General features: G+C 43.6%; 1 protein-coding gene across 2 annotated transcripts in view; it reads right to left on the bottom strand.

Moving 5' to 3' along the window:
- RFT1 (RFT1 homolog) overlaps positions 1–23292 on the bottom strand; it is a 34266-nt gene extending 10974 nt beyond the window's left edge. Inside the window, exons 1-10 of one of the 2 annotated variants that reach the window (XM_006190395.3) lie at positions 23165–23292; positions 19510–19595; positions 17690–17806; positions 16385–16574; positions 15709–15810; positions 11935–12072; positions 5568–5646; positions 2285–2335; positions 1457–1587; positions 237–381 (exon numbers count right to left, since the gene is read on the bottom strand). In XM_006190395.3, coding sequence (XP_006190457.1) covers positions 237–381; positions 1457–1587; positions 2285–2335; positions 5568–5646; positions 11935–12072; positions 15709–15810; positions 16385–16574; positions 17690–17806; positions 19510–19595; positions 23165–23227 — 1102 coding nt within the window. In that variant the 5' untranslated portion in view covers positions 23228–23292. The remainder of the gene's footprint in view (positions 1–236; positions 382–1456; positions 1588–2284; positions 2336–5567; positions 5647–11934; positions 12073–15708; positions 15811–16384; positions 16575–17689; positions 17807–19509; positions 19596–23164) is intronic. The other variant, XM_032458275.1, reaches the window with a different exon arrangement.
- Positions 23293–24626: the final 1334 nt, after the last annotated feature.

Genomic DNA, 24626 nt, shown 5'->3' with positions numbered 1-24626 from the left:
CAAAGGTTCCCAACAACTTCTCCAAGTGAGGTTGGGGGATTGATCCACCTGGTGCCAAAGACCCAACTGTGCCCTGAGCTGGTTTGACCTCAGGTGAGGGGAACTGTCCCACAGCCGTAGCCACTGGCAATTTTCCCTACACTGACACAGATGTCAACCATGTGTTTGAGTTTCATAAGACTCTTCTATTTCAGTTTGGAACTTAGAACAAGTCTGGAAAAACCTCTTGTGCATACCTGATCCTGAGCTAAGCATGGCCCCTCCATAGATGTCCAAAGCCAGTTGAGAATAGGCAAAGCCGAAAACAGTGATGGTCAGACCAGCCAGCAGGGCCAACTTCAGCAGGGACTCCAAAACCGCAGCGGCCACAGCAACATCCTCCTGGGGCCAGGGCAGAGGGAAGGAAGTGGGATGAATCATGAGCTAAAGAAAAACTTCACATGAGGCCTTCTCCCTTTGCTGTTTTACTGGTCATGCTTTCAACTGACGAGGGCCATCACTGCTTTTCTGTAGCCTGGATTTGTTTCCACGTCAATTAGCAAATGGGGGAGAAAAGACAATGTGTGCCTCCTCAGGCAGTGCAGGGGAGGGTTAGCTTTTAAGTCGTGTAGGATAAACTATTTCAAATGTTGCCTAAGAAACACTCACTCTCCCCTCTGACATTTATTCTTACGTGGACAAGTTTTTACATTGCTAGCCAGCTCTGTCAGCCTGCTCTTCTTGACAAATGACGCCAAATGCCAATGTTCCTGTCAATCTACACTTAGGAAAACATTCCGAAATCAGACTGAAAACCAGATTAGCTCATTTGAGATACTGTGCATAAACTATATTTAAAATGTTTTCTAAGACATGTAAGAGGCTGACTCAGCTTGCTTTTAATTCTAAGATAAGTCAGACATTTTCAATGGTTTTAGAAAAAAGGAAGTTTCTACAACCAAATACTCCTGGATTAAAATCTCTTCTGTATTATCAGCTGGAGTATGTAGATTCTCATGGTCAGGATGTACACAACTGGTGTGGAGAGTGAGACCAAATAAGAGCTTTCCTCCCACGCCCTTGGTGAGCTCTGCTCCAGTCTCTGCATCCTTGGACTCACCTTTGGTTCTTGAGAATCTAAGCATGGGAGAGGCAATCTCATTCTTATACCTAAGACTAGACCAAGGGAGGGGGTTTGCGCTGCACTGGGGACAGCCGTAGAGAGTTCAGAGAGGGCTGGGACAAGAATAATGTCACATAGAAAGACAAAGGGTGAGAAGGAAGAGCCAGTCCAGGGGAAAGGGAGAAGGTGCTAAAGAAGAAGTGACTCAGGGTCCTGCTATCATTCAGAATGTGATAGAAGAATGAAAACAGAAGAAAATTTCAGATCAAACAGAAGGGAAACATCTCCATATTTTTGTCTGTCTATCCTGCACATAGAGAGAGAATTCACTTGAGAGATGAGAACCAGGACTACCTGCTTCTGAAGTGTGGCGTCTTTTTCTCTCTCTAGCACCTTAGCAAAGAATATATAAAAACTCTCCTCTATTGGCTGGAAAATTAATCTGGCCACAAGGGAGCCAAGATTATTCACTATATCATATACACCTACAAAACAAAAAGGAAGAAATAACAATTTCAATGGTTTTTTAACTTGAATTTTCACAGCACTATTAAAATTTTTTCTAATTTAATTTTTAAATTAAACTTTTGGAGATAATTATAGATTCAGGTGTAGTTGTAAGAAATAAGAGAGAGACCCATGTACACTTTACCCAGTTTCCCCAAATAAAAAGTTCTTGCAAAACTATTGCACAGTATGACAACTAGGATACTGATTTGGATACAGTCAAATACAGAACATTTCCTTCACCAGCACTTCATAAAAGTCATTAATGTCGAGTTGATTTTTTTCTATTTTTATTTCCACTACTTTGGGATTATATTAAAAAAAAATCTGAAAAGAGTATTAAGACCTATTGAACCACACAAACATGGGGCAAATCTCTGTGACTTGGGATGAGCTCCCTTTCCTCTTAGCGACCTTTGAGCCCCAAAATGACTGGAGCTCTGGAGAAAGCAGGGTAAGGGCAGGGGATCTCAAGAGAGAATCTGCCACGCAAGACACATGAGGCGGGATAGTCAGATATATATTTACAAAGATCTATAATTTTCAATCTTCAGGATTCATTTCTTACAAACTTCAGGTTCATTTTTTCATTGAATCTGTCAAACTATGGAGAAAAATATTAGAAAGTGTCTACTAATAGTTCTTTAATTAAAACACTACAGAATTTCATCTTACCCTGATCGCCAAAATTTAACACATTCAGAAATGTCATCACATATCGCTCGCCTAAGAATGGAAAAGCAAAATAATTAGCACTTCAAATGCACATTATTTTCTCATTTCCTTTTCTCTTATTGTCTATCAACTTCCAGTTGGCAAATGCTCTTAAAGGAGAAAAATTAGATAATCAGTTAAAGACATGTTTCTTGTCCTAATATTGATTTCAAATAATCTCAAAATACCAATTTGGAAAGTGCTGGGGACTTTATTGACAGCAAATCTCCAAACTAGTTAAATTAAAAACAAAACAAAAATCAGTAAAACCAGTCTAATAAGTGTTTTTAAAAGTATGGATTGTTTCTAAAATGTTAATAATGAAAATGATTATCTTAAGTTTTCAGGGAAGTCAGATAATCTGAGTGTAAATTCTGCGAAATGAAAGGTCCATGATTAAGTGCACAGTCATCAAAACTCTCCTCTCGGGTGGAGAAAGGTCTGTGGAGCCTGGCAAGGCTCTGGAGCCCAAATTCAAGATTCAAGTCTAAGACAATCTAGTGTCTTCAAGGTGAAGACATTGGCCCAGAGTCCTACTGTCCACCCCTAGCTTCCATGAATGCACTTACCCGTGAGTGGAAAACACTGACCACTATGGAGGTGAAGCACTGAAGAGTGCCCACAGCCCTGAGGGGCCACTCTCACCTCCTAGCACCTTGCTCAAAGAGGAAAGCAGTATTAAGAGAAGCAAGTGGTGGTCTTCTCTCAAGTCTCTCTTCCATCCTTGCCTCCCTACAACCTCCCAGCCACTGCATTTGTGACAGGGACCTCTGCAGCTTGTCCCAGGCACGGACCCACAGGACTTCACTAGCTCCCATCTGTGTCTCTGCTCTGCTCCATCCTCACTGATAACAGTTCTAGATTTTGCAAATATATATCTTAAGTCAATACATGTTTTCATATCTTTAAATGGCTCTGCAGTGTTTGCAAAAAGTTCAAGTGCCTTGATTCTGCATTTGAGGCCTTTTAGAAACTGATTCCAAGCTATCTTTTTGCGTCCCTTCACCAAACTCACCCTCACCTCCCACCTTCGATCATCATCCTCTGCTACACCCTACAGGGAGCCTTTTAGTCCCACCACTTACAAAGGCTTTTCTACAGGGGCTGCCCTAGGTTCTGGCACACCAGGCCTCTCCCTCTCAAGTTCTGTGAGCTCCCTGAGGGCAGGAACCATGTCTCGGTCATCTCTCTATCCTTGGTTGCCCAGCAGAGCTCTGAGAAATGAGAATACACTCAAGAGATGTCTAGCGATGGGGGGAGGGTATAGCTCAGTGATAGAGCACATGCCTAGTATGCACAAGGTCCTGGGTTCAATCCCTGGTACCTCCACCAAAAGATAAATAAAAACCTAATTACCCCCTCCCCCCTAAAAAAGAGAGATGTCTGGCAAATCAGCTGATGTTCCAAGTACAGGTCTCACTGCCCTGTATCAGAGTTAACCACACAAATGCCTGCGTCTCTGGGGAAAGAATGACGCCGCAGCCTGTTCCTCATTCAACGGTGTATTCTCAGCACCTGGTACAGTGTTCAGGAAATGTGGGGGCAGAAGGTAACGGTATACACACACACACACACACACACACACACACACACACACATTTTTGCCATAACAATGACCGATTTCAACTTTTTTAGAATTATAGTTTTTAGATAAAAAGAATTTAGGGGTCCCTGTCAAGCCCCATCCTTATTTCACAGCCATGGAGATGGAGGCCCTGGGAAGTTCCTAAGGGTCCTTGTGAGGGCCAGGCTAGGATGGCCCAACACTGGAGCAGACCCAGCTCGGGAGCTCGAGTGGCTGGGTGTGGCTGACACCTGCTGCTGCAAACACACATTGAGCCATTGCAATCCTGACAACTAACTTAGGACCACTGCTTGGACTGCATCCATTCCTCAACTCATCCAAACTGCCCTTTAAACTCTGAGAGGGAAAAAAGTGCATTTAAGCAACTACCCTCCCTACAAACTGCCTACACTGATTTGTCTGTCCTGACAATAATATGAACTATCACGATATACGGTTTCATTACAGTTACCTTTCTTTATCAACAAATACTTGCTGAAAATCTATCACGTGCCAGGCCCAGCAGGGTGCTGGGGGAGACAGTGGTGAACATTTTCCCTGCTCTCAAGAAACTTAAAGCAGCTTCACTCAGCTCTCCGAAGGCTTCTGACCCTTACTTCCTCCAGAAGTCCTGGGAACAGTTTCATTTTTATAAGGGCTCAGGCTAGAAACATGCATTCTCAAAGCTCAGAGAGCCCTCAGACGCCTCCTGGTCCTTTCCTTTAACTCACAGATGAGGAAAGTGAGTCTTAGGGGGAGTTACTTCTCTTTGGAAGTACAATGAATAAAAATAAAGAAGATGGAAAAAAGAAAAATAACAAGATAATAATGCCAGTTGTATTAGAAAGCTAGAAACACAGGAAACTTTTCTATTTTCCAAAATTTTTGTAATGGGATTGTATTATTTTTATAATTAAAAGAATTTTTTTAATATTTTAAAATATGTTCAGTAATATATATAGATGTATAGACATGTGAAATTTATATATAGAGAGAAACTACCACCTTCAGCAGCTTATAGTTGCATCCAATTTCATTTTTTGAAACAGTGCTGGGTATAAATAAACCAATATATACGTATAGAAAAACTAGATATACTTTCAGCTCCTCTGCATCGAGAGCTGTCACTGTCAAAGTGAAACTGGAAAGCCTTGAGAAGTCAGAAGGCCGACCAAACTGTCCCACAGGTGAATCTTATTGTTTAAGAAAATAAAATGAAAATCTGGTTCTTTAAAAAGTTCAAAAAAGGGAAGAAAGTGTATAAAAGTTAGGATAATGAGGTTACAGATAGTTTTCTGTATTTTCCAAACTTTCAGTAATTGATAGAATACTTAAATGACATAACATGGGACTCTGGAGTTAGACTTGGATTCAGATTAAGTTGTGCCTCATCCCTATAGGACCCTGCAGAAGTTATGTAACCTCACTGACCTTCAGTGTCCTCATCCATAATAAATCTCTCTTACAAGGCTGTGGAGAAATTTAAACTAGACAACTTAAGTATCAAACTAAATAAATGTTACTTTTCCTCCCCTTATTTAAGAAGCTCCCATTTCTGAGGGTCCTCTGAGCCGGGGGCTCTAGAGAGCCAGGTGGCCTAGATGGAGGCATTCCATCCTAGATGGAATCCCCTCACTTATCCTATGACTTCCTGACTGCTCAGAGCAACCTTTTACTTACCTTCTGTCAGAATCTGTTTCAAGAAAGACTGTTTGAAAAAACTCCAAGTCAGTTTAGCCTCTTCCCAATTTACAAAAGCCTAGAAGAAAAAACAGAACAAAACAAAACCTCCCAGGTGGTGCCAGTCTCAGAATACAATAACACTACATGAGAGGCAAACTCAGTTTGGTCTCCAAATCCCAAGTTAGATAGTTCCCACTAATTTTTCATTTACTGCTAAGCATGCAGAAGACATCGACACATGCTGGCAAAGAATTTACATTCCTAAACATGAAGGCAAAGTCTCTAGGTAGAAGAGCCTCCCTGGAAGGGTCTGCTCAAGATTCGTTCACTGAGACCCCTAAAGAACTGTGCTGTCTCCTTGCTGCTGTGCAGAGAGTAAGTGGACCACACCGAACACACACAGCTCACAGTCACTTCTTTCCTTAAAAGAGGTCTAAAGCATGCCAAGCTTACAGGACAAATTCTGCTCCAGGTACTCCACATCTTAACGCTCTATTTAGCTATCCAGGGTCCCTTTACACAAAGTATATGAGCTTTGCTTGTAGATTTCAAAAGCAAGCTAGGCCTTCCAGGTCAGTTAAACCACTCAGAATTGGTAAGGCAGAGGAAAGAAAAAAACAAACCCCAAACTTCTGATACAGCTTTTTCAGAACTCTTGGGGTAGCACCAAATTGATCATTTCCTAAGGACAAGGAGGGTAAGAAGGAATTAAACACTTAGGAAGGACAGAGGTCAACCTGTAAGACACAGGCAGCCTCGAAGCAAGAGAGCTGACCACAAAATGCTGGAGTAGGGCAGCTAGCTGCATGTGCCTTCTTTTTTTTCTACCTCCTCCTAGTTTCCTCGAGGGGCCTTTCCTCTCTTATGAAGGTATCCTTGGATTCCAGAAAATTCCCTTTACGTGTTAGGTTCTTAATCTCAGGGTACCTGCATTTTGAAAAGTTCTTATTAACCAAAGTGACGACTTTTGAAAGGTGGGATTGCAGGCGGTTCTTTAGGAGGAAAGGGGTGACTCACAAGGCCAAACCCATCCCACCTCTCCAAAAGGTCAGCTTTAGGAATGAAAGCTGGCCCAAGGGCAGGCTTGAAACCTGTCCCAGGCACATAGGCCCCAGCTCTTGGCTCAAAGCCTATCTGTGTAGAGCAATGCTATTCAGTAGAAATATAATGCAGGCCACATACGTAATTTTAAACTTCCTAGCAGCCTACAGTGAACAGTAAAAAGAAACACGTAAAATTAATTTTAACAGGGAGAGGGTATAGCTCAAGTGGTAGAGTGTCATGCTTACCATGCAGAGGGTCTTGGGTTCAATCCCCAGTACCACCTCTTAAAAAAGTAAGTAAATAAATAAACCTGACTATCCCCCCCCACAAAAAAAGCCCTAAAATTAATTTTAATATTTTAATTTTGATTTAAAATTAATTAATTTTGATTTAATCTAAAATATCACCTCAACATGAAAAGAAAGAAGCATTTCACATTATTTTTTTAATACTAAATATTTGAAATCCAGTGTGTATTTTGTACTTGTAGCTCATCCCAATTCCAAATGCTCCACAGACACATGTGGCTGGTGCTCACCACTTAGAACAGGGCAAGTCTAGAGTACTCCTTGAAAGCATAGGTCAATTTCCGGTCCTCAATCTCCTCACCTCTTTCTTCCAGATTTGGAGGACAGGTCTGAATCCTCCCAAACTACGCTGCCTTCAGTCATCACTGGACCTGGAGCAGATGCCAGGGGTAGCTCTAGTACAGGAGTAAATTTTCCCCAATGGGAAAGGAAATTGGGCATCTCCTTTTCCCGGAGCACACACCACTAGGGGGCACTGTAGACCATGTCGCCCTCGTTCACTGAGCCCACCCATAGTTAGCTTCAGGGAGCCACCTCATAGCACATTCTCTCTCTCACTGTTTTCCTCTGTGCAAGGTGGTCCTCTGGAGGAGGAAGGGGTCTGCAAAGCAGTAACTGTGCTCTTTTCAAAGAAAATGAACGGTTATGGCTGGCCCACAGGCTTCTGTGAAGTCTACTTGCCAGTAGGTTGTGAATGGGTTTGGGAAGATGAGCTCTTAAAAAAAAAAAAGTTCTTTAGGAGGGTGAAATCATGACAGTGTATCTGATCTGAAAGCTCATACTTGAGCATTCCTTTCTCCTAATGGCTTCAATTTCAATGGATTCATGGTTTGGAAGGAATGGCCACACCACTTACTAACTCTAAATGCTCATTAAGGACACAGAGGCAGGAAGTCTGATTAGAGACTGAGCTTCTTCTCAGAGGTGACTGCTAAGTGAGAGGAAAAAGCAGCACATTCTCTGGGCTTTTACCATTCTGTTCTGAAAGGACTTGTCCCTTGGGAAGGTCAAAAGAGGCCTCTTCACAAGAGCTAGGCTGGTACTGCTGAGCTGGTCTACATGGTTATGAATTTTTCCAGAATCCCCTGACCAACAAGCCACTCACTCCACTGCCTTCCTGTGATGGGGAAACTGAGGCGTGGATAGGGAAAGGTGACAGGCAGTATCTCTGGAGAAGGTCTGGAATCAGAACTCGGGGCTCACTATGCTTTAATCTGAGTCACTCTTCCACTTCCCAAACTCTTATGACTCAGAATGGTCCAACCAGCTGTTTTGCCACATCAAGAGTCACAGGGGCCACGGTCCTGTCGCCTGCCCTCCCATCACCTCCACACCCCATACAGCACTCCTCCCTCTCCCTCTTGTTTCAGGGCTATAGACTGCCCCAGCTCTGTCCACGCTCCCGTTTCCACCCACCTCCCACTTTCCTCATCACTTCTCAACTGGATGACTGCCCCACCGCTTCTCAATCTCCTTCACTTCCAACCGTTTCTCTAGCCCATCCTCCTCCTGGTAGGGTTCAGGCTTTAGAGTTAAGCTCAGAGACCAGGGCACAAACTGCAGCTTCTGACTTATGGAGTGTGGAGGCCATGGGCAAGATACTTAACTTTGCTAGGCCTCAGTTTTCTCAACTGCAAAATGGCATAAGTCCTATCTCCTGGAGCTGGTATGAGGACTGAATGAGAGAAAACGAGACACAATAAATCTCTAACAGACGATAAGCTCCTCAACACAAGCAATTAGATCATGGTACTGGTCAAAAACCTTCAGAAGGCTCCAATGCCCTTGAATTACGCCCTGCAGCACTGAGGCCATATTCCCTGGCTTGACCCAGCAGGCCAGAACCTCCTTCCCCCTTTTGCTTCTTCTCCTCTCCCCTCCCCAACTATCCAGCCAACCTAAGAACCCAGTCCTTTCTGCAATCCCAACTCCAACACAGTGGTGGGCATATAATAGGCCCCGAGCAAATGTTCTTCCTCCCCACAGCCACGAATGCTCATTTCCACCACACATGCACATTCACCTCTGCCCACCCAAGCAGTTTCCTCCACGAAGCCTCCCTTGACACCTGCAGATGGAATTCATCAGTTCTTTCTCTGTGCCTCTATTATATTAACTGGACATATACACTCCAGTGTAGTTAGCAGAGTCCACATCTTATCTCCCCATCACAATCCAAGTTCTAAGGGCAGGGATCCCACCCAGGGCACCTGGTACAGTGCTTAACACAGGATACTGCTTAATACATGTTTGCTGTGTTAAATTCCTCAGCTGTACTTGAATACTAGCCGATCTCTCATACTATATCACTCAGAAGTGTTGAAGAGTAGAAAAGATGTAAAAGGAAACCAATATTTCAGGTATCATTTTAAGGCTAAATAAGTATCTTTAAAGAAGATGGAATTCTACAAGAGGAGGAAAGAAATCTCCCAATTTGGTCAAGGTAATTTTGAATGTAATTGTTTGACCAGTTTCATAGGAGAAGCCCCCAGGGCAGAAAGCTGTCCCGGAGATTCAAGTCAAGCATGTGCGGTGTCGTCATCCACTGCATTCAGAGTCATCTCATTTCTTTCTTATTTTTTAAAAAATAAACTTGAATAATTAACTGCTCTACCTGCAACCTCCCAATCTTCAAGTAAATAAAGAATTACTCTGGGCAATAAGCCCATTTCTTTTGGAAGACTTCACAGCATAGAAGTTAGACACATAGACTAAGGTTAGTTCACAGACAAAAGTTAGAGGGAAGGGGGTCCAAAGCCAGCTGTATGATTTGGGGTTAGTCACTTAACTCCTCTGAACCTCAGTTTTCTCATCTGTAAAATGGGAGACAATAGTATTTATCTCACAGGATTATTCTGAGGATTAAGGACAGAAGTCCAAGTAAAGTGCTTAGCCTAGTGCCAGGCACCAAGTCATCTGGCCGTCAATGGCAGTTATTATCAACGGTTCTTTGTCAAAGTTCAAATACTTACACAGAATTCCCTAAGTCTTCAGAGGGACCTCAAGGGTCATGTGGACTAACAATCTCACCTTAAAAATGAGGACTCTGGGGTCTGGAGAGAGTCCCTACCACCTCCCAGAGGCACAGGAAGCTCCCTGAGGCTTGGCAGTCACCTATGTGTCCGTATCCCACAAAGCACCTAGGGGACAGAGGGGCTGCGCTCTGTCAGCAGGACTGGTGCCACTGCATGTGACAGGTATACCCAGCCTTTTCATGGTCAAGGCTTATGTCCCAGCAGAATGCGCATAGGCACTTTTGGGACAGATTGCCAAACTAAACCACTGAGCTCTCCTACCAATGCATCAGTGTCCTCCTGGCTAGGAGGCTCCAGTGGAGCTACTCCTACTCTCAGAGCAGCAGTGAGGTGGTGGTGATGGTATGAGCTGTCACTTATGGATGCCCACTTATGCCAGGCCACACTGTTAAGCACCTTACATACCCCATTTCATCTCACTCTCACCACCACCTTAGGAGGGAGGTACTCTTATGCCCATTTGACAGATAAGGAAGCTGAAGGTCAGAGTTCTGAGCCCATCATAGGGTTAAATACACTCTCGACAGACTTCCTTATCCTCCCTCTTTGACTGAATTAATGATCCAAATGCTCCTTTCCAAAACACTGCTGGGGCGCAGATTCTGGCCCAGTATGAAAAGGTGGCCAGGTCTGACACAGGTGGGCTCTGCGGAGAACTCAGGGAAGGGGACTCTTCTGCATTTTCAGGCCCACTCTGTGGGCAGGGGCAGAAGCTCCAGGCAAGAGAAGTGATCTGGAGTTCTGAACTATCTAAGCCTGCAGATAAGGCATCAGGGTATCCAAAAACTGTCATGCTGATTTAGGTTAAAAGTAAGATCTAATTGATCAGAATGGAGAACTCTCATCTAACAAATGAGAACATATCTGGCTTGGTTATGTAATGTCTGGTTTTTCGTGAAAAGTTGTATAACAGGATTCCTTACGTTCTGAGAATTAAGGCCCAAATATTCTCTTACATTTTCCAGTAATCACAAAAAAGTAGTAAGAAGTCCAGTCAAAGCCTTACCTCAACTAAGTGCACCTCATCCAGCAAGCAAATGAGAACAGAAGAAAGGGAAACTGGGTCAGCCCAGATGGAGCAGGGCACAGAGCATCCGTGCAGAGGTGATGTGGTAAAACATCACGTGTGCAGGCCCTGGGCTGGAGGCAACAGCCCTGACCCCACAAGAGTCAGGAGATAAAAGTCAAATGTACCGAGAGTTGAAGGATTAAGTAGAAAGAGCTCATGGCTCACTCCTACACATCAGCCTCTGGAATCCTCACTGGTCTATGTGGGGAAGGGGATCATCTGAGAGACTGGCCTGATAGAAAGGAACCACACAGGGGCCATCTCTGCTTTGTCAGCCCTCTGGGCTGTCTGTGCTGAAGGTCAGTCCTGGGAAAAACCAAGAGACACAGCAGAACAGAGAGAGTGAGCACAGTGGTTACAGCCTATGCTCTGCTGGGATTCACACCACTCCAGGCTCCTGTCCTCACTCTGACCCTCGTCTTGGGCAGGTATTTAGTTTCTAAAGCTCAGTTCCTCAACCCTAAAATAGAAATAATAATGCCAGCCCCAAAGAGTTGTTATAAGTGTTAAATAAGGCATGTAAATCATCCCGCACAGGGCCTAGCAGAGTGGTTCTCAATTGGGGGCAATTTTGTCCCCTAGGGGACACTTGACAGTGTCTGGAGATATTTTTGGTCGTTACAACTGGGGGGTGGTAGCTACTGGCATCTAGTGGGTCAAGACCAAGAATGTTGCTAAATACTCTATGATGCAGAGGACAGCCCCCGTAACAAAATCTATCTGGCCCAAACTGTCAATAGTGCCAAGATTTAGAAACCCTGGCTGAGCACACAGCAAGCACTCAATAAACATGAGCCATCAAATTATCTTTAGTATTATAACAATAAACAGTAAAGCTGTCGTTTCTTTCCTTTGGGGGTAACCAGCATCTGTGATTAAAATGAAAAGAGACAAAATGCATTACTTACTCTACTTCTTGTAATTCTGGGTAACATATCTGTCATTCTGGAGACAGGAAGAGCTTGTTGCTTGGTTGATTCTGGGGAGCCCAGTAACTTTGTGAAATAAATAACATAGCAGAGCACCAGAACTGTGGTATAGGAAAGCTGAAAAAAGAAAATAATGGGTTTAAATTACACTGTTTTAACAGAGGCATAATTAAAACACGCCTATAAATTTGACCTCAAAGTCCAGTCAAGAAACAGAACTGTCTTGACAGAGAAAGACAAATATCATATGATATCACTTATATGTGGAATCTAAAAACAGGTACAAATTTTATTTGCAAACCAGAAATACACTCATGGACACTGAAAACAAACTATGGTTACCAAAGGGGAAAGGGAGGGACAGATAAATTAGGACTTTGGGATTAACAGACACACATTACTATATATCAAATAGCTAAACAACAAGGACCTACTGTATAGCATGGGGAACCATATTCCATTTCTTGTAATAATCTATAATGGAAAAGAATCTGAAAATATATGTGTACACATTTGTAAGTATATGTATAACTGAATTGCTTTGCTGTACACCTGAAACTAACATTATAAATCAACCACACTTCAATAAAAAATAAAGAAATATAACTGTCTTAATTAGCTGTACTTTCTACCGAGCAATGCCTCACCCTCTGGAAAACAGCACTACTCACTAAGACCCAGCTCCACTGCAGCATCTCTGGGGAAGGTATTCCAAATTCACCTCACGGGGAGAACAGAAATTCTTCCAGGCAGGCAGAACATAACTTCCATGACAGACATTCACTCATGCAACCACCGTAGCAATGTCAGATACGTTCTCAAAAGATCTGTATTTGGCTAAAGGAATGGCTCTCCCGCCTAGACAGCATGCAGTGAGGATCCACGGGTCCAGCTGTGCTAGTATGCAGGGACTTGCCATCATCTGGAACTAGAGATTTTCCATGAACCCTGGAAACCTGTGACATTATGATTTAAAAAGCAGAACTGAGCTGCTGGCTCTCCTCTGCCCAGTACACTGGCAGGACGAGAGCTACTACAGGATGGGGAGGGAAGGAGAGATAAGAAGCCCTACCCCTCTCTCCTCCCATGTGGGACCAAAGGTGGCTTCTGGCCAGGAGAAGCAGTGTGGCATTTTGTCTGCAGGTTGAAGAGGAGTAGCCAAAGAGCCCTTTTGCATGAGCTCCCTTCTCTCCTCTCCCATAAGACCAGTATACACTAGCTTAAGAAGGAGTGGGACCTCCAGGCCCCACTTTCAGTGTGGAAACACCAAGGCTACCCTGCAGTAAGGCACAGAGCAGGGACAGAGAGGAGTCTCAGGTTGGCAGGTGCAGGCTCCTCTGCTCTCCACACCCAGCCACACCTGAGGACACACCCACCATCCACCCTACTTTTTCCTCCTTCATTCCTCAAGGCCTTTAAGACACAGCAGCACTGCAGCAAGCCACACCATCTGATGCCAACGTCCTCTGTAACAAGTACACTTTTCTAGCTCCGTTCTCTGCCTCTCTCCACCTTCCCGCTGACCAGAGCCTGGGGAATAACAACCACCTCTTCATGCAGAGTCTCCTAACTAGATGATTCCTCTTGATTTTTTTAATTGAGGAAAAACTTACATAATATAACATTGACCATTTTAAGCATTTTGAAGCATATAATGCAGTGGCTTTTAGAACAGTCACAATATTGTACAACCACTATCTAATTCCAGAGCATTTTCTATCACTCCAAAAGGAAACTCCATACCCATTAAGCCCTCATTCTCCCTTCCCTCATTCCCTGGCAACCACTAACCTGTTTTTAGCCTCTATGGACTTGCCTACTCTTGACATTACATATGGATGGAATTGTATAATGGGTGGCCTTCTGTGTCTGGCTTCTTTCAGTCAGAATGTTTTCAAGGTTCATCCATGTTGTAGCATGTATCAGTATTTCATTTTTATGGCTCAATAATATTCTGTTGTATAGATATACCACATTTTTGTTTATCCACTCATCAACTGATGAACACTTGAGTTGTTTCTACTTTTTGGCCATTGTGAATAGTACTACTATGCACATCCATGTACAAATTTTTGTTTGAACACCTGTCCTCAGTTCTTTTGGGTACGTACTCTGGACTGGAATTGCTGGATCATATGGCAGTTCTACATTTAACTTTTTGAGGAACTGTCACATTGTTTTTCACAGCAGCTGCACCATATTATATTCCCACCAGCAATGTATGAATGTTTCAATTAGTCCCTGTCTCCACCAGCACCTGTTATTTTCTATCTTTTTGATAACAGCCATCCTAATGGGTGTAAAGTGATATCTCACTAAGGTTCTGATTCACATTTGTCTAATGACTAATGATGTTGAGCATCTTTTCACGTGCTTATTGGCCATTTATCTGTATACCTTCTTTGGAGAAATGTCCATTCAAATCCTTTACCCACTTTTTAAGTGGTTTGTCTTTTGTTGTTCAGATGGAAGAGTTCTTTATATATCTAGAGTGACTCTTTTATTTGAGATATGATGCAATGGGGCAGGAGGCCAATTCAAGGAGGAACCTGGAGGGAGGCTGGACAAAGGGGAATCCCAGGGCTGTAGGTGTGGCTCACCTGCTGATATGGAGTGCTGTTGGCTCTTAGACCTCTCCCACAGACACAGACAGAGAATGTACCAGAGAAGAGCTCCCAGAAGTCTTATGATAAGGATGCAAACACACTCAGAATTGGCCAAGCTGACCTATGATCTATGACTTATCCTGGGTGGGAGCTATGACAGAAAGTCATAATGCAAGTATCTTTCTCAATAAGAATCAACCAATGACTGGGCATCTTCATGGCCCTCCTATCTTATTAGGATCAAAAACAATGATGAATGCTGAGAACTGTAGTTCTAGATCTAATAAAACATGGCAGAAATAGTCACAGGTAACTTCTCTAAAATATGCAATTGTAGGAAATGGCTTTTAGGAAGCAAATCTCATTCTTTATAATTTTAAATTTAGCTCTTCTGTGTTTCACAAAAATATCTGTAGTTTTTGCCTAGGACATGGGAAATATTTTCACATAAATCATTGCTAAGAGTTTTAACTTGTCTTCCTATACATTAAGAAAAATTACAAATTATATTCTACTATAAAATGGTCTGACAACTATCTGATCTTAGGTTTCGTTTTTAAAATTAGCACTTGTACTCTAGTTATATTTTAACAGAACTAGAAACATGAACTAAAAGTAGAAAATTAAAAGATAAATTGAAGTCAAAACTGCTACAACCGAAAATGTATCTGCTATGACATGATTCATGCCCTCTGAATTACAAGAGATTTCAATCTCAGTTTGAAACAGGGTTAGCAGAATTTCCTGCTATTCTGAAAAGAACTGATTGAAATCCAGGGAAAATAACACACATGCAATTTGATTCCCACCCCACCCTATTACTGCTTTTTGTGTCGTCCACAAGATTGTTGTCAGACAATCAAAGATCAGTTTGAGGCAGGCTTTCCCACTGAATGTCTAAGGGAGCTTTTATGTTTGACAATGAGCCCAAGATGTGACCCTCACAAGGTCCCCAGGGTACACCAGTGGTGTCAGTGCATGCAGCAGGATGGACATGGCAGCCAGAGGAGAAGCAGTGCCAAGAACATCTCTCTAGAGCTTCCAGATTCTCCACATGCATATGTAAACTGTGAAGTAATAGGAGCAAGAAGTGAAAAACAGACGGAGGAACACAGATTATACAAAAGTTAAAAGCCGTAACTCTTACCTGGGCCAGAGAGAAAATGTACAGTCCCCAGTAAGGCAACCACAGCACAAGAAAAGCTGTTAGGATGCTCTTGAGTATAACTGACAGGCTCTCAGCAATCACCTGCAAACACACGGTAAAGGGTGTATTTTACAAACATTATTAAAAACTAAAGATGGAAAGGAATCCCAGAAAACCTAGGATAGTGGATACCCTGGTGGAGGAGGGGGGCATACATTCAGACATACTATCAATAATGTTCTGCTTCTTGGGTGGGGTGGTAGGTTCATGGACCTTCAGCATATTATCATGCTTTAAGATTTACATATACGTTAGATAATATATTCTTTTGTACATATCAGATAATATATCTTAAAAGATGAAAATATTAGTATACAACTAAATAATCACTATAAAAATCTAAAAAAACCTTTATAGTCCTCTTAAATTCTTATTTAATCTAATAATTTTCCTATTAGCAAACCTGTTCTTCCTTAATAGCATAGCATTAGGTGAACTTCAGCCAAGCTCATCTGTCAAATTTCAAGTGAATGAACTGAACTGATCATGCTACCTTTTTCCAAGTATCTTTTTAGATGCAAATCTGAAAAGACCATTCCCTCCTATAAAAGCATTTTTAAAAAACCACTCTGTCTTACTCTTCACATTTCTCGTTCACAGCAGAAGGCACACTGACCTTGAGCTTGACAAACATATGTGCTTGTGCCAACACCCAGAAGGGCTCTCCCAGAAGTTCCACCACTGCTGAGAGACCAAACACCAGCACTCCGGTTCCATAGTGGGGGATGACATTAGGATCAGGCACATCGAGCAACTGTAACCAGACCCAGCCCAGGAACAAGGACCAAAACACACCCAAAGGGACTCTAGAAGAGGGGAAAAATGTTTCTTGATATGCTAAATATAAAAATAAAAATAAATATGTATTAAAATAGTAACACTATTAGAACAGAAAATACAGACATAATAAAAACAGCTACCACTTATTAAGGCACTTGCTACATGCCGGGCACTATGATTCACCTCCTTTATCTCACTGACTCCTCACAGTGATCCTCTGGCATTACCCCCATTTAAAAGATGAGGAAACTAAGGCTGATTGGCCCTGGGGAATCTGGCCAAGGTCATGAACAGCTAGTCAAGGAGAGAGGCAGGACCCAATCCTAATCTAACTCCAAAGTCTGCACTCACAACTACTGTGTTACACTGACTTGTAAGTAAAACTCCCAGAAGGTACCTGTTGTTTGCACTTAGAATGACTGAAGGACAGTATACAGCTGGCTCTTGTACCTCAAATATCTGAGTCCAGGACACAGTATTCTTTCACATGTGACCAGAGAGCACTTAAATATGACCGGGTACTTAACAGTCATTCCTCTAATAAAATGCACACCTACCAGCCCTTATGACAGTCATTTCTGTGAGGTAATGAGGAGTTATGTAAGGGCAGGACCAGGAATCACCTCAACCACCAGCCCTCCAGGAGGGGATCTAACTGCAGAAAAGCCATTACAATTTTTAGCTGATATACTTGGTCTTCAAGACAATTCTAAAAGGCTCAGAACTGAAATCAGCATAACAAAATGGAAGAAAGATGTGAAGAAAAGCTTTCAAAAAATAGTAAGTGGCTGTTAAAAGTGCAGAAAACACTGCAAGGGAAAAGATTAGGAATAAAAAAGATGGTTCAGACCCAGTGGGGATCAAAACAGCAGGAACAACCTCCAGAGGGGGTAGAAGTGGGGCTAGAAACCTGGCACAGAAACTGCTGCCCAGCACCTCCTCCTGGCTCCTGGCCATCCAGAGGGAAACGGCCGAGAAGCTCCTTCACAGACACTCCCCTTCCGCCCCACGCCAAGGGCCCAGAAACCCACCGATAACCAAAGTGTAGAGACTATTCAGCTTTAGGTAAGTGCTGCTGTTTAGCTTGTCACACTCATCACACTTGCCTCTGTGAAACTGTCTCTGCCAAAGCACAACTCACGTTAGCCACAGGAGGTTGAGGGTCTGGCTCCAGTCCCGCTGGGCGCCCCTACTCAGACATGCTCTGCGGAAGGCCTCTCTGGCCAGGAAGATGGTGGTTGAGTAAAGCAGTGTTAGCCTGTAAGGGAAAAACGGAAATCAATATGATGTCTAGTTTTTTCACAGAGAGAACTTCTGGGGTTTTGCCAGCAATGAGGAAGAGAAAAAGTCTTGGTCATAAAGCACTGTGGTGATGTGGGAGGCAATGGTTTCTTATAGGACTCCCCCCGCCACTAATCCAATCCACGTGAACAACAAAGTTAGGAATCAAACAAAAGACATATAAGTGTGTGCCTACAGTGTTATGTCCAGGACAGAACTGTCACAGTTGCCCCCAAAGCCTGCAGCCTTTGTGGCTACAGGCAGAGGTGTGGCTCTGAGTATAAAGAGGAAAAAAGGACAAGCTATGACTCTACACAGCAAGGGGGCCTCTTGGTCACCCTGAGACTGGTGATCCCAATGGCCCTTCTGAGAGAAGCTGAGACTCTGCTGAGTGGAGAATCTTGGCACAGACAATGAGGCTGGCAGTCGCTTCAGAGGCTGCTGCAGCCCAGATGGGCAAGGCTTGCCTGTGTTCCTCCTAGGTGGACCCCCCTGCACCTCAGCAAAGAGTAGCTAAGGTTCCCCCTCCTCAACAGGCAGTGGCATGGATGAAGCCAGAATGGGGATGGTCCAGGGCTAAGGTATCTGAGGTTGTCAAGAATCATCTTGCAACCCAGTGCCTCTGTCCAAATGAGAAGACTGAACTGTACCTTAAGCAGGTGGGCAGGCCAGACAAGGGCTGTCAGCGCAGGGACCTGCCAATCTGGGGGAGGCCAGCTGGAGAGACCCAAATTGCTTTCAAGTCTAAGTACCTAAGGGGACTTGGCCCTCTTCCTTCCTGCTTTTGTAACAGCATTTCTCAAAGTATGGTCCCTACTTCAAAATCACATGAAAAACTTATCAAAATGCATATTCCTGGGCGCCTCCTCAGCCCAACCTAGTGCTAACCTCCTCAGATGATTTCTTTGTTCACCAAAGTTCGAGAGCCTTCAATAAGCTCCAAGAATAGAGTCAAGAGCATCTGTTTGGTAAGCATTAGATGTGAAATGCTATCTGGATCATACTGTCTTGTTTACCAGGACATGAAGGTACACTTGAGAAGCTGAGCTATACTGAAGACTCACATCACTTCGTATATTTTTGTGTCATTTGTGAAGACAGAATATGTGTGGGTGTCCTTGAACAGAGAGGAGAGTCGAATAAACAAACTGAATCTAAAAGACAAAGCAAGTTGGCTTTCTAAGAGCCTCCAAGGAACTAATGACAAGGACTCGAGCTCTCATCCCACGACCACTTTGCAATTATAAAATTCACTGAGGAGGGAAGGAAGGTGGCTGGCCCAGCCCTGCAATTGTGAAGCACATCCTCACGAACCACAGAATTCCTTCTTCCTTTGCTGTCAGCAGGACAAGAACACACGATTATACCTGAGACGGAGTTTGCAGTGAATTACTCCCACTCCTCTCCTGGGTGCTAAGAGCAGGCACACCGGAACAGCCGGCAGAGAAATGTGCCTTTGGAGGCTATTAATGGAAAACACTCCATGGGTCCATTAAAAGCACCATTGCCCGCTCATCCCCCATCCCCAGCCCGCTCCTCCTCAGCCCACTGATAAAACACTCAGCTTCCGGTAAAGGTCCATGCTTCTAAAATCCAAGGGTGACACAAAGGTACAGAGTCTGAAGAAAACCCGATTAGGGGAGTGAGTGGTAGACAATGCCAGGGTACGTAGCTTCTTACCGGACATTCACAATGCCAACAATTTCCTTTGACAGGATGCGAAGAATAAATGCATTCAAGACAAAGGTGATCAATCGAAACACCACCTACAGAACCAGAAAATACATAGGAATAAATTATGTTGGGAGGGTTTACTTTGTTGAAATGAACACAAGGTGGTTGCTGTTTTTAATGTAACAACATACAGCAGCTTTGCCAGGGAGATTCTCTCTCAAATGCTTAACCTGTCTGCACTGTTTCTGAAATTTCATTTCTTGGGGTCTCTCGGCACCCTTGTGCAATGGTCAGGGAACCCTGGAGGGCACTTGGAAGTCTCCCTAATTTACTGATGAGAAGAGGAAGGCCTTGAGAGATTCACCCAATTTTTTCAGGTTAAAAGTTAGGCACTCCAGGAAACAGAAAGGGAACTCTGGTGAGTGCTTCACGTCGGCCCTCCCTCCAGCCTGTTTAGAGATAGCACACACTCAGCAAGTGGGAGCCTGCAGGACAGAGCAGACTTACTAGGAATCATGGAATCTAATTTCTCCTTCTTCTCTCCTAGTAATAGCTAAGGATCCAACAATGACATTTCATCTCTTTGAACTTCAGTTTTCTCGATTAAAAAAAAGAAGAGGCTATATTTATTTGCCGAATATTTGTCACTTTCCAGAGAGTTGAAATACCTTTTAAATGACAACTGTAATAATAAGACAATATAAAACAGGGGAGAAGGGAAGACAGAAGCTAACTAATGCCATTTGAAAAGGGTATATCCTGAGACTTTCAAGCCTGCCAATTCAAGAACACCACCTGAGCAAAGAATTCTTCCCATTAGACAGAGAAAAACAGGTTGCCATTAAGTGAGGTTGCCAAATGGGGCTACTGGCTAGGGCGCAAGCTTCACTCACCAAGTGACTCCCCCTTGCATCCTAGAAGCACCACAGGTGTAACTCAGGGTCACTCCAGAGCAAATGACAGATCACTTCTTTGTCAAACACCCTCAGAGTTACACGTGAACAGTTGCAATCTGGAAGACTCAATCTAGGTACATCAGCGGATCACAGCAGTCTGCAAATCTCTGGGGCAAGGTATGACCAAAAAGGAGACTGCCGTCTAACACTGCTCCAGAAGCATAACAGAGCAGCAAGGTCTCCAAAGCCAACGTATCACAGCGCTAACCTTTATGGAGTCAAAGGTGACTTTCCATAAGTCTGATCAAAGTCCTGCAGCCTCTCCTTAGAAACACACAGGTATGTACATACACACCAAATTACGCACTCAATTTTAGAGATCTGAAAACTATTTGCACAGTTCTTAATGGAAAAAGTACTCAGCTGAGAGTCTCATTTCACCATTTATCTAAACCCATCATCTTCTAATATTTAAAAGCCTCAATTTTCATCCCCGCCAAGTGAGGCTACCGTCATAGAGTTGATAACAAGGTCAAACAGAGTTGATAACAAGGTCAAACATCACAGAAGTGAAAGCAGTTTTGAAAGGCATTAACGCTTTCACTATGGCTGACTCAGAGTTTAGAGAATAAGCTCTCAAATCCTTGCAGGACACAATGTAATTGCAAAGCAACCTTAAATGTCTGCACTGTAATCTAAGAAAACACACAAGACTGAATTAAAACATTCCAAGAAATCTAAAGATTATGGCTATTTTTAAAAACCCACATACACATATTTATGTTAACTTCAAAGTTATCATTGCCTAAGAGACTTAATGTCTCAGGCCATAACCCTATCTGCTAATTGGTTTGAATAAAGGTTTGAACTAATGAAGCTATGAGGTTGCTCACACTCCCAGTATTTCCTCCATAGAGTGGCCCTTATTAGTAAGTCTTTTTTTAAAGGATGTAAACAAAAATGGATTTTTTTGAGGGCCTATGAGGCAGTTCTGCATTTCCCCAACACTTCCAAAGCCTTCCCCTTCACTCACACTCCCCAACAGTTAGTCCTCCCCCAGATCAGACACCACCAAATGAAGCGAAACAACACAACATGCTGCCACTTCAGCCAAAAGCGGTGTCTTCACTCTGCCGTTTCTTGATGGCTCAGTGCAAAAGGCCCACTGACTGTTTTTAAGAGGCGAGTAACAATCCCACTGACTGTTTTTAAAAGGTAATTAACAGTCTTCATTTTACTCTGTAAAGGACTTGACAGTTAAAAAAAAAAAAAGCTCTTTGACATCTGTTAATTATTTGACCCCTAAAAACAATTGGGTAAATGCATGGGAAGCAAGGTAAGACTCAGAGAAAAATGATTTGCCCCACAGCAAGCAAATGACCCGGCTTGACCTTACAGGTAAGGCCACCTGCCTCCTAGTATAGTGTGTTTTCTGCTATGACTTGTTTTCTCTTCATGAAGCCAATCTCAGTACTAAGGTGTAGTCAAAGGTTGAACAATCAACATTGTGGATAAAGCACTGAATTCAAACAGTTATTTATGTTGTGAAATAGAAAAACAACACAACTAGGTAACTTGGGGTTCACCTAATTTAGGGTTAGATGAATGGCTAATGTTTATTAAGTACATATCTTGTGCAAGGAACTCTTCTACAGCTTCATATAGACTGCCTCATTTCATCCCTACTATGACCACTTTAAAAATTCATATTTTTATGCCAGGCACTCAGACATTTCATCTAATCTCCCTAATGACATTATGAGGTTGCATTATTGTTCCCATTTAAGATGAGAAAATTGATGCTTGGAGAAGTTAAGAGATTTTCTCAAGGGCAGGCATCTAGCAAGTGACAAGGCCCAAACTTGAGCCCTAGTCAGCCTGATTCTTTCTCATAACTCCCATGTGAAATGCTGCCTCTCTAATATAAGGGGTGGGGGTGGATTCAGGACTTGTGAGGAAGGGCTGAACAGCTCAAGAGTGAGAGGTCCTAGGATTAAAAGAATCTTTATGATACCTTTTGGACCACGTGGCATGTACATCTCACAAATGATTAAAATTAGGGCCAAGAAGGGGAAGTGACTTGTCTAAGGTCACATAGCCAGAAGGAAGATGCAGCCAACGTGTACTAAGTGTACACTAAGAGCCAGAGCATACTACCGTGTTAAATGCAACTATCCAACAACCCTAACTTGGCCTCACAGCAACTTCTATGAGCTAGGTACTATTATTACCCCCATTTTCCGATGAGGAGCTGAGGCCTAGCAGGTGAAGTTGCTTGTCTTGGGTCACTCAGCAACCATGGGGTAGAACCAGGATTCCAATTCAAGCCTGAGCCCAGGTCCCTGTTGTTAGCTATGCCATATTGTGTCTCTGAACTCAGTGGGAGTCAGAATTTGAGTTAAGTGTTTGAGGGTAGGGGTAGAACACAGAGAAAATAAACCCTCTGACTCAAAGGGTATGAGATTCTAGAATGCGAGGCACCCCTGCGACCTGACCTAACCCCTTCCTACTGCCATATGGGAAATACAATGCTCAAAAGGAGAATGGCTTGTTTGCAGTCTCCCAGCCATGGCTCTGAACGTAGGCTCTCAACTTTAGGCCCAGGTGTCCCCTCTCCGCCGCCAGCCCCTCCTGCCGAAACCCTCCGTATCTGCGGAGTCCCCGCCGTGACTGGATCTGCCCCAAGGTGGGTTCTCAAAGGCCCCATGGCCGCCTCCCCGTGAAACCCGATTGTGGGACGGGTTGGAATCGGCCGGGCAGAGTACCTGGAGGAGCAGACCGGAGGAGGCCAAGCGGGCCGCTTGGCCCAGCACCTCCTGACTCCTCATAGCCTCGGCGCCCAGGCTCCGTCCCCAAGAAATGCAGCCGCCAGCCGGCGTGGTCGCGAGAAGATATCGTCACAGAGCGACTCGTTCGCTGACTGGCTATATTAGTACGGCGGAGGCGGGGCATGAGGCGTTCTGGCCTTTAAAGCGGGCGGGGTTCGGATACGTCATTGTAACTGCGCGGCGTCTCGTTCTCTCTTTGTGGTTCTCTCTTCCTATGCCAAGTAAGCTAAATACTGTGACCACACTAAAAGACGCTGTTAAAGTAGCCAAAGCCCCTTCCCTGAGGCTCCCAGTCTACCAACCAAGAAACACTAACTTTCCTGGCCACATCTGCCAAAGGGAACAAACTATTCACTGGCCTCTGTAATACGATTCTTGCCATTCGGTCTTCGCTTACAAAATCGCAGTCACGGCCGCCTAAATAAGGATTGTATCAATTTTATAAAGAAAGGATTCAGGACCAGAAGTTAAATACACCATTTTCACATGTGTAGTTTTGTGTAATCCTTTCTAAAGTACTGAAAACTGGACCCTGCTGTCAGAGATAAGTAAGGTGAGACTTGGAGACGTTAAGTGTCTTGTTTGTACCTACACAACTTGTACCTGGGTGGAGCAGACACCAGGCTCCTGATCCTAAACTTGCCTCTCTTGCCTTCATGCTACCCATTGTGAGGACAGAGCAGAAAAATAGTAGGGAAGCACTTAATAAAATGTAAAGCGCCCAGCACAATCAGCAGTTGTTCTGTCCACGTTCTTAGCATCTGCTCTACAGGCCATAGGAAGCCCATCTATCTCTTTTAAGCCTTCAGTGATTTGACCCCCAACCTACCTTCTCAACCACCTTTCACATTATCACTGCCCTTTCCCAATACATTTTAGGCTCTAGCCATTCGGAGCCCTTACTGTTCTTCAAACAACCCCTAATTGGCCTTTGCTCTGCTGCCATTTCTTCCCAAAGTGCCTTCCCTGATAACATTGCCTATCCTGCCAGACCTTAGTGTCCTGACTTTTGTGAGTACAAAAGCACCTGCTATGGACTAAATATCTGTGTCCTCCCGGAATTCATGTGTTGAAGCCCTAGTTTCCAATGAGATGGTAACTGGAAGTGAGGCCTTTGGGAGGTAATTAGGTCATGAGAGTGGAGCCCTCATGAATGGGGCTAACGCCCTTCTAAGAAGAGACAAGAGAGAGAAATGAACTCTCTCCTGGACATGTGAGGCTAAGGCAAGAAGGAAGAGGGCTCTCACTAGGAACCAAATTGGCCAGCACTTTATCTTGGACTTCCCAGCCTTCAGTATTGCAAGAAATAAATTCCTGTTGTTTAAGCTGCCCATCTATGGTATTCTGTTATAGCAGCTTAAGTAGACAAAGACAGAAGCTGTAAAGCACTTTGTAACCC

This window comes from Camelus ferus, chromosome 17 (assembly GCF_009834535.1).
Source record: "Camelus ferus isolate YT-003-E chromosome 17, BCGSAC_Cfer_1.0, whole genome shotgun sequence".
NCBI classification, from domain to species: Eukaryota; Metazoa; Chordata; class Mammalia; order Artiodactyla; family Camelidae; genus Camelus; species Camelus ferus.
The sequence above is the reverse complement of the archived record's forward strand: the minus strand, read 5'-3'. Positions and strand labels throughout refer to the sequence as shown.